This window comes from Vigna unguiculata, chromosome 8 (assembly GCF_037176805.1).
Source record: "Vigna unguiculata cultivar grain cowpea cultivar isolate G323 ecotype 2 chromosome 8, ASM3717680v1, whole genome shotgun sequence".
Lineage (NCBI taxonomy): Eukaryota > Viridiplantae > Streptophyta > Magnoliopsida > Fabales > Fabaceae > Vigna > Vigna unguiculata.
The window spans coordinates 7,066,293-7,077,568 of record NC_140799.1 but is presented as its reverse complement, the minus strand read 5'-3'; the positions used below and the strand labels follow the sequence as shown (position 1 = coordinate 7,077,568).

The following is an 11,276-nucleotide window of genomic DNA, read 5'->3' as shown; positions in this document are numbered from 1 at the left end:
ACAGTCATGGTCGTCTGGAGCCCGACCTGATTCCTGAAGATGGATAAAACATCCAAAAGCTGACCTAAAGTCTATAGATTTAAGAATTGGGCCTAAATTTGTCTTGTTACTAGTTGATATTTTATTAAAATATTTTGTATAGAAAAGATATTTTGGTCAAATCGGTTATTATTTTTGTAACTACTTTGTCTATAAATTAAAGACCAGAGTCGAGGCACCATTTTTTCTGACCTGAGTGCTTTAATGCTTCAATGTTTGTTTTAGAAAGAACTTGTTGAAGAAAAAAAACATATATATATATATATATATATATATTAATTAATTAATGTAAGGCATTTAATATATCTTTCCATATTGAGATAGAAATTTAAACGTGAAAAGAAGGGAGGAAATAAACTAGAAATTTACTATTGTAAAAGATAAATTTTAAATTTAAATTAACTTTACAAAAAATTGAGTTGAAAAATATTTTTACTGTGATTTGATCATATTTATATTCAATTTAGAATGTTCAAAAATTGTATTTCATAGTCAAATCATAAGGCAAACCTCTTCAAATGAATTAAAAACTTCTCTTCTGGTTCACCACTTACATATTTTAAGTTCTCCATTTCCCAGCAATATTAAGCTAATTTCGGTTCCCACAAATATCAAAATGAAAAACTTCCATTAATGAAAATAATACATGATAAATTTAGGAGGGGCCAGAATAGTCGTAAGAATGTGAACGTGTGCTATGAGAAGCTCCTTCGGAACTTTCTGATAACAAGACCAATGAGCATTTTGAATCACTTATCTTTTCTTTTCCTCCAGATTTCTTAGACAAGTTCTCATCTTCATGACTTTGCATCTCAGAATCTGCTCTTTCATGCAACCATTTATCTTCCCTGTGATCATTGTTGCACATTAAATATAAAATCAAAAAAATAAAAAAATATTATTAAAATAATCTTTCCTTTAATTTTATATAAATGTTTAGCTTCCCTATGTGTTGTGCCTCCCATCCCTACACTTCATCAAACAGAGGTTTCCTCTTTTTGAATATATGTTATTGTAAATTTAAGTTTAAACTTTGATACATTTATTTAAGGGTGTGTTTGTTACATGGTGCCACAATATTAAAAATGGTGCCACAATATTAAAAAAAAACTACTTAAAAAGAGGACAACTTATATTGTAAATGAAAATTATTAAAATTGAGTATTTAAAATATCATTGTTTTTTATGAAAGACGGATTTGAGATGTTGTGAGCTGTTTGTTTCAACTATTCTGAAGCGACTTGCAGATAAAGATATAGGTGAGAAGAGTCTATCCTTACAGAACATGTTTGCAAGGAAATGCTGTTGAGGTTATATATAAAGAGAAAAATAACTTCACCTGAATGCATTTATTTAAGACTGAGCTTCGGGAGAGATAATGGATGATAGAGAATCCAGTATAATGTATGAAAATAATACTTTTACATCCTTAAAAAAATTACAGCCATTTACTACCTATTTTAAAATAAAGTAAAATAAAATAAATATAATTAAAATATAATTAAAATATAATTATTTAAGTTATTAAATGAATTTTTGTTTAATCGTATATTTTGTTTGGTGGATGTGAAACATAGCACCATCATAGTATTTTCAAAAATATAATTAATTCTTTTTTTAATTTTGATTTTAACCTTTTTAAATTATAAATACCAATTTTAATTTAATTTAATTTTTATATTGTTTCCATGATTTATATTTAAAATTAAAAATGATATCACATTTATTTCCATTAATAAAATGCCAATTATTTAATTTTATCCATTAAAATATCTTTTTAACTATCATAACTATCATATACATTATATCTTACACAAATTTTTACAAACTTTAATACCAAATTCATTCAAATCACACTATCTATTCCTTAATCCAAACAACAACACAATTTTCTTTCCATTTTTTAAGATTCATTCATTCACTCTTTTCCAAATTAATTCTCTAATCCAAACACATTCTAAATATATATATTCCACTAATTTTATTAATAAATATTGATATTTAATTAAGTAAAAAATAATATAAAAATCATCTTGAATTACAAATCTAAATATGATAATCAAATTATTAATTAAGTCTAACTAATTTTCTTTTCTAAGTTTACATTTGTATATGTTTTCTCGACCGTTTTCCTTTATTCGTTTTTTCTTAATATATTCACATTTGTATAGGTTTTTTTTGAAAGTTGTTTCATCTATTTTACATAGGTTTAGTTTGATCACCCATATTTTTGTTTCTTCGTTTTTGTTTAATATATTTTTATGGAGTTGTTTTTTTTTTTTTGAAAAGTTAATCAAATAACATAATTGGTATCTTACTTAGTATCTTATTTTTTCACTCTACATTGATAAGTGGCTTTTATATCTTTTTTAAAAATGTGTTAGAGTTATTTCAATAATTTTCACATCGACTATAATAATGAAACATTGTCATTGTCTATAATAACCAAGAGACTATCATCTACGTTAATATGTTTAATATTGTTAACAATAACCGTTCCTTACTCCTTAACCGGTGTAGATGATGATAATGATAGTGTGAAATTAATTAAAAATAGGCTTAATTACTCGGATCATACCCAGTTTGGTTCCAAAATTTCAAAATGGTACCCACATCTAAATTTGTCTCAATTTATTACCCAAATTCGTAATGTGCATTAATTAGTACTCTCCGTTAAGTTTTCGCAAACACCGTTAAATACCTTGCCACGTTTCAGCCTCTGTTTTTTTTTTTATTTTTTTTACTTTTTTTTGAATTTTAAAAAAAAAAATTTGCCACTTGTCAAATCCTTAATATGACACGTGGCATTGTCAGTGACACATGACAAGGTATCGTCACATGGCAAGGTATCTGCCAAATGTCATTGTCTTGATTTCAACTTAGTCCTCATATATGTCTATTTAGTACCCATATATGTTTATTTGTTTCAATTTAGTCTATGCTCTATTCTTTTGAATTTTGTTTAAATATACTTTTTTTTAAATAGAGAAATATAATATCTCTTTTAAGACAAAATTTATTATTTATATAAATGTTATATTAATATTTGTTACTAAAAATGACTTATAAAATTAAATATTGAAATTTATATTAAAGTTAATGGTAAAAGTCACGAATAACAAAATTTATGTTTTGTTACATTGATATTTGTTATACTCATGAATAACAAAGTTTTGGTAAAGTTGTTATTCATGACTTTTACTATTAACTTTAATATAAATTTCAATACTTAATTTTATAAGTCATTTTTAATAACAAATATAAATATAACATTTATATAAATAATAAATTTGGTCTTAAGGAAGACACAATATTAAAATATTCAGACAAAATTGAAACAAATAGAATGGGTACTAAATTGAAACAAATAAATATATATGGGTACTATATTGAAACAAATAGACATATATGGGGACTAAAACTGAGTATGATCCTAATATTACGAATTTAGGTACTAAATTGAGACAAACTTAAAAGTGAGTACCATTTTAAAATTTTGGAACCAAACTGGGTATGATCCGAATAATTAAGCCTTATGATAATCTAACTATCTAATACACAAACACTTATTTACCTATAATATCCATTAACTACAAAAACCTCACAGCATGTGAATACTATTAACTACCAAATCCTCACAACATGTGAATACCAAAACCTATAAATGTGATTTTTTTTAATAATTAATAGAACAGGAAAATTTAATAAAGACTGCATTAAAAGATACCCAATTTTAAAGCTAAATTAAATCTTAAAACAATATTAAGTTTTATAATGATATTTGAAGTTACCTTGGTTGTATGATTTCAGCAGAGGTCAAGTCCGAGAGGGGGCCGTTGAAGATGATCAAATCTCGCACTTTGATCATGAGATCTGGGTTGGGTAGAACCACGTCAATGGAGGCCAGTTCAACAACGCCGTTTGGACACGATATACAAACCATAGTCTGAAGCCCAAACTCATGCAACCGCCGGGCCCGTTGGCAGGCCGGTTCAGATAACAAGTTTGGCCTGGTGGCCCAAACCGGGTTCGAATTAAAGAAAGCCTGGCCCAGCAGGCCGCTGCTGTTGACGAAGTCGTGAGCGATGGAGAGAAAAAAGAACCACTCTGTGTCAGTGACGTCTTGGTCTAGGTCATCAGGGGTAGCCGAGGGGAGTGAAATTAAGGAGTTGAGTAATCTAAAAACGCTATTACGCTGGGCCTGTTCTTCGGACGACGTCGCTTTGCGGGCTTTGGCTTTGTCTTCCTCGCCGTGGAAACAACCGTCACGCCAACAGTTTTACCTTTCTACCCCTGCTTTTAGTTACCTTGTATTCTAGAATATTTAAACTCTTTTTGTAGAGTTTTCTCGTCAGTTTTCCAATCAATACAATTTTCTTTCTTTCCTCTGCTTTTCTGTTTCTCTGATCTAATATGGTATCAGTTTGTAACCCTACCTTCCGCATCTAGTTTTTTTTTCTTTTCTTTCCTTGTGTTCTTCATGGCTTCTCTTGTCGCCGTCAATCCTCCTACCGCTGTCCCAGTCTTGGATCCCCATGATCCTCTCTTCCTTCATCATGGTGATCATCCAAGCCAGAGTCTTGTTTCTACGCCTCTGAATGGTGACAACTTTGGTTCTTGGAGGCGCGCAGTCACCATTGCTCTTGAATCAAAAAACAAAATGGGTTTCGTTGATGGATCCCTTCCCGAACCCACCGATCCAACCCACCTTTCTTTGTGGAAAAGAAATGATAGCATAGTGCGTTCTTGGCTTCTTAATTCAGTAACGAAAGAAATCACAACCAGCATCATCTACTCTTCTACTGCTGCCATCTTATGGGAAGATTTAAATTCTCGATATAGGCAAAACAATGGTCCTAGGGTTTTCCAGTTGAAGAAAGCGATTTTCTCTTGCCAACAAGGCTCAATGTCTATAAGTCAATACTTTGCCATGATCAAAAGTCTCTGGGAAGAATTGGGTGATTTTCAACCATCTCCTTCCTGCACTTGCGGTGGCGTTAAACCCTTGATCGACTATCTACAGTCTGAGCATGTCATGTCCTTTTTAATGGGCCTCAATGACAATTTTTCCCAAATCAGCGCTCAAATTCTTCTAATGGATCCTATTCCTTCCTTTAACCTGTGTTTTCTCTTGTGGTTCAAGAAGAAAAACGACAAGAGGTTGGTGTTCTAACACAACAATCTTCACAAATTGCTTTTGCTATTCATCAATCCCAAAACAAACCACAACAATCTAGTTCCACAAAGAAAGAATGACCAAGATGTAGTTACTGTAAGATTCTTGGTCATACTGAAAACAAGTGCTACAAGAATCATGGATATCCAGCCGGATACAAGAAACCCAATTCTGATGTTCACCAAGTCACGGATCTCAACAAAGGAGTGACCCAATGCAGCTTACTAAAGCTCAATATGATCAACTCCTAATTCTTCTTCAGAATCAGGTCGCACCTGTTGGTTCTTTCCAGCAACCACATCCTTCTAATTCACCTAAAGACGGTATGTATAGTTTCTCCTTTTTTAAAAATTTAGCTTTCACCACATATCCAAATAAAGGAAATTCCTCTGTTTGGATTCTTGATTCAGGAGCGACTACCCACATTACATGTTCTTTGGATAATTTTATTTGCTTTAGTACTTAGAAAATCAATTTGTATATCTTCCTACTAGGAATGTTGTTCCCGTTAAAGCCATTGGCACAGTTAAGTTAAATGATCATATCATTCTTCACAGAGTTTTATTCATACTAGATTTTAAAGTCAACCTTATCTCTGTAAGTTCTCTCACTCAATTTACACAAAACAAGATTCTATTTGACAATTGTTCTTTTGCCATACAAGATCCCCAGGCATCGAAGGTGATTGGCAAGGGTAGCATCCTGGATGGTCTCTATATTTTTCAAAATACCTTCAATAAACTCTGTAGCACTTTGTTTCCTTCTTCTATTAATCTTATTGACAATATGCATATGCATACTAGTAATTTTTCTTGTAAAACTTGCAGTGTATGTCTCTTAGCTAAGCAAAAACGTCTTCCCTTTACTTGTCATAATCACTTCTCTGATGCCTGTTTTGATTTAATCCATTGTGACATTTGGGGACCCTTTCATACCCCTACTTATGGAAATCACCGTTTTTTTCTTTCAATTGTTGATGATCATAGCCGTTTCACTTGGATTTTTTTACTGCAATCTAAACAACAAGCCTCTGTTTGTATTAATTTTTTTTTCCAATTTGTTAAAACTCAGTTTCAGAAATCCATAAAATGCTTAAGAAGTGATAATGCAAAGGAATTTTTTTGCTAACTGATTTTCTCGCCTCTGAAGGAACTTTGCATCAATTCTCATGTCCTTATACACCGGAACAAAATTCTGTTGTAGAAAGAAAACATCAACATTTGTTAAATGTGGCTAGATCTTTGTTATTTCAGTCTAATGTTCCTATTGTCTTTTGGGGTGACTGCATTTTAACTGCTACATATATCATCAATAGGATACCATCTCCTGTTTTAAATAATTGCAGCCCTTATCGAATTCTTTACAATATTGCTCCTGACTATTCCAACTTTAAGATTTTTGGATCTTTATGTTATGCTACTACCCAGAAACATGAAAGACACAAGTTTAGTCCCAGGGCTGAACCTACTATTTTTATTGGTTATCTTACTGGGGTCAAAGGTTATAAGTTGTATGGCCTTGAATCTGGAAAAAATATTATCTCTAGAAATGTGATTTTTCATGAAACTATTATGGCTTTTATCATGTAACATCACAACTCTACATCAAAATTAAATCAGACTAGTGACCCTTTTATCCATACTGTTGTTCCTTAGCCTGCAAATGATTTTTCTCCTGCCACAAACTTTTTTCAACCACCAAGCACTGAAAACAGTCATCCTTCTCATAATGACAATAATGATTTGACTGATCAACCTAATATTCCTAGAAGATATTCTCGCTACATTCATCCTCCTGCTTATTTAAATGAATATATTGTTTCTATGCCTAACTTGCAGTCATTTAATTCTATATGTCACTCCATTTCATATGATAAGCTTTCTACTGCATACCACAATTTTGTTATGCAAATCAACAGCATTTATGAACCAACATATTATCATCAAGCTGTTCGTTTCCTGAATGGCAAGCTGCTATGGATAAAGAGCTTGAAGCAATGGATACTAATCACACATGGGATATTGTTCCTCTACCTAAAGACAAAAAGGCCATCAGCTGTAAGTGGATTTACAAGGTAAAATATAATGTTGATGGTACCTTAGCCAAAAGAAAAGCTAGACTTATAGCACGTGGGTTTACACAAGAAGCAGGTATTGATTTCCTTGACACTTTCTCTCCTGTTGCTACTATTACTACTGTACGTGTTCTTTTATCTTTGGCTACCATTAAACAATGGAATTTTATTCAGCTAGATGTACAAAATGCTTTTCTGAATGGCTATACAGATGAAGAGGTATACATGAAAATACCACAAGGTTACAAGACCCCACAAAATGCTAATGGTAATCTTGTTTGTCGGTTGAATAGATCTTTGTATGGCTTAAAGCAAGCATCTCGACAATGGTTTAAACATTTTTCTACATCACTAAAATGTCATGGTTTTATACAATGCACTAGTGATTATTATCTTTTCCGTTATGGTGAAGAAAACAACATAGTTTTTTTGCTAGTATATGTCGACGATATCATTCTTGCAGGACCAAACACAGATTGTTTAACCAGCTGCCAAAACATCCTTCAGAATCTTTTCAAGCTCAATGTTGTAGGAGATCTGAAATTTTTCCTTGGGCTTGAAATTGCAAAATCCAAACAAGGCATCAATCTATGCCAAAGGAAGTATATCATCCAACTCCTACAAGATACTGGTTTTCTTAATGCCAAATCTGCTGTTATCCCAATGGATCCCAATCTACATTTGACCTCCATAGATGGTGACTTGCTGCCTGATCCTTCTGCATACAGACGACTACTAGGCAGACTCATGTACATTTGTATCTCTCGACCTGACATTTATTTTGCTGTCAACAAGCTCAGTCAGTTCATGAACCAGCCTCAGACACCGCATCTTCTTGCAGTTCATCAGATTCTCTGCTACCTGAAGGCCAATCCTGGACAAGGGCTTCTTTTCTCTTCTCAATCTAGTTTCACCCTTAATGCTTATGTGGATGCTGATTGGGGCAGTTGTTTAGACAGCAGAAAATCCACAACTGGTTTTTGTATCTTCATGGGTGATTCTCTCCTTACTTGGAAATCAAAAAAACAGCCTACCGTTTCCAGATCTTCAACAGAAGTTGAATACAGGGCTATTGCTTCTATCACTTCAGAGTTACTTTGGCTCAAGCAACTCCTCCGGTTCTTTGACCACCAACCACAAAAGGTTCTTCTTTTATGTGACAATGTTTCTGCCATCCATCTATCATCAAATCCTGTTTCACATCAGAGGTCTAAACACATAGGCATTGATGTCCATTTTGTGAGAGAACACGTGGAATCTGGTTTCCTAAGGCTTATCCACGTAAAGTCACATCAGCAAGTTGCAGATCTCTTCACTAAAGCCTTACCACATCAAAAGTTTGCACCGCTCATCAGCAAGTTGGCTCTCCAAAACATTTTTGCTCCAACTTGAGGGGGGATTTTACCTTTCTACCCCTGCTTTTCGTTACCTTGTATTCTAGAATATTTAAACTCTTTTTGTAGAATTTTCTCGTCAGTTTTCCAATCAATACAATTTTCTTTCTTTCCTCTACTTTTCTGTTTCTCTGATCTAATAAACAGAGAAGGGAAGCGGCGGAGGAGTACTTCCAGTAAATTGCATACACCCACCTTTCTTTAGCACCTTCAAGTAGCGTCTCAAACCACTGTTGGAGGGGACTCCGATTGGGAAGAAAGTGGGATTTCCGCAGCAGCCGACTGATCCTTGAGGCGGTGGATTCCACCGTCACCAGACGAGAGGCCTCCATTACGAAAATCGAAGTCTCAGTCGACGGTCAGATATATGTAGCATTTTGCTAACCTTTTTCTTTTCTCTGCGTCAATAAATTATGAAAAAAAGTTGTTTAATATTATTTGGCAATTATTTAACATTTATGTAAGGATTAATGAATGTAATTTTTTTTAAGTAAATAGCATTTGTTAGAAGAATACTGTTACTTTTTTACAAACTTTTTACACGAGAGTAAAATAATTTAAAAAATGAAAAATTATTTTCCTTTGAAAATAATGACTTTTCAACCTACTTTATATCCAACTAGTATGAGACCCGTGCGTACGCACATGCCTTTTATTGTTTTTTTGTTATTGTTGTTGTGTGTATTTTGTATTTATATTATTGTTATTCTATTGATCGATATAGTTTTAATTTATGTTTGGGAATCAGTTGTAGAGGAATCTAAATATAAGAAAATACTCTTTTGAAAAACCTACTTAAAAAAAGGTTGTGTGTTTCCAAAATAATAAAAAGCTGAATGGGAAAATATGTGAGATATATTAATAATTACTTTCTTGAAAAAATATGTGGGTTTTTGGCGGCAACACATATTCCGAAAAGTTCAGAGAGTCTTTTCGTATCTCTGCAAAGAGTGCATTGCATATTTGATTTGGCTTTTCAGTTTCGTGTAGTGTACACATTCAGTGGTTTCGTTTTTCATTTTTACGTTCCTGAATTAGAAGAATCGGGTGCCCTACAGACTTCCATTTTCATCTGCTTACATGGAGGACAAAAGTGCAAAACACTTTAGCTTTAACAACTTTTTCTAGAACTCCATAATGTTTATGGATCGTAGACAGGTTTGTGTTTATAGTTTCGTTATTTGAATTTCTTTTTCGTTGTAAAATTTCTTGGCGACTTCAATATCATCATGCATTCGTCCCTGTAGCCGTTTCTGTTATAAAGATCGTTTCTTTTTGGGTTTTTGAATCAACCTTAAAGTCTGGGTAATTTGTTTTTCAGGAGTTTTTAGATTTTGACGAAGGGTTCTTTTTGGAATGGGCTGATACGTTGGTAATAGGGACAAATTTTTTCTCAGATCCGAGGGGAAATGTTTTGAATATTGAATTTGAGGAAAAGCTTTTGCCGACAGGAAGTTTGTCGGTGGAAGACAGATTTTAGATTTTTATGTTATAGATGATGCTGCATATATATGTACCCTGTATTACGGTGATCGATATTTTAGGTTAAGAGTATTTGACATACACTGGAAGGAAGTACAATATCCTGTTGTAGGGAATTAAGGAGGATCACGAAAACTATGTAAACCTTCATGCTCACCTAGGTTCTTCCAATGTTTTCAACTGATGGTGGATACATCAAAGGTAACAATTTTATACTTGTTTATTATTATTTCGTTGTATACATATGTGTATTGTAGGTAATATTGATTTTTTATTTCATGTTTGTGAACAACTATTTATAGTTTTGCCAGAGGAATTTTGAATGTTTTGTCAAGATGATCTTAAACTGGACTCCAAGGTGGAATTGTATGATTCCCTATACAAAAAGTTCGAGTTCTTTATGGACATCTGTCGCAACCGTAATCGCGACGGGAAAGGCGAATCGAAAAAGAAAAACGGGTTTGAAAAGAGATTTTGGAGTCGCCACCACAGTTATTCTGGAAAACTATGGAAAACCATAAAAATAAAACAAGTCTGCGAAAAACCAGATTTTGGATTCGGGAGTCGGTTACGCGTAGGGAAGGTGTTAGCACCCTACCGCGCCCGCCCGAGGGCGGTACCTTTAATTAAAAATGCAAAGTCGATGTGATTTTCAAAATGTTAATTTTCCCCAAAATTAATAAGACAATAATGCTAAAAAGAAACAAAAATATTTTTTAACTTTTTTGGGCCCGACAAGGATTGACCTTGGTCCTACGTATTCTCATTCAAAATGAGAAATCAGGGTTACGTAGTTCTTTGAAAATATTTGGAAAACAATCTGAGAAAATGATTTAATTTTTTGGAGGTGAACCTGACAAAGACTGACCTTGCTCCTACGTATCTCACAGTGGAGAATCAAGGATCACGTAGTTCTTAAAAGCTTGTTTGTTTGAAAATGTTGATGTTTTTTATATTTTGGAATTTTATATTTTTTTTGTATTTTTGAATTACTTGAAAATATGTGTCACACAACGCGAGCGGTCGGACAGACACTGAAAGAGAAAGAAAACTATTTTTTGTATTTTTAGAAAATAAGTGTCACACGGTGCGAGCGACCGGACAAACACAA

At 33.0% G+C, this 11,276-nt stretch overlaps 1 protein-coding gene across 1 annotated transcript; it reads right to left on the bottom strand.

Annotated features, from left to right (window-relative positions):
* Nucleotides 1-580: 580 nt before the first annotated feature.
* LOC146884078 (transcription factor MYC2-like) lies at nt 581-4,318 on the bottom strand (the record flags this gene model as incomplete). Its single annotated transcript, XM_085665842.1, has 2 exons — nt 581-887; nt 3,831-4,318. Coding segments are annotated over 2 exons (681 nt in total), but the record flags the coding sequence as incomplete, so codon positions are not given.
* Nucleotides 4,319-11,276: the final 6,958 nt, after the last annotated feature.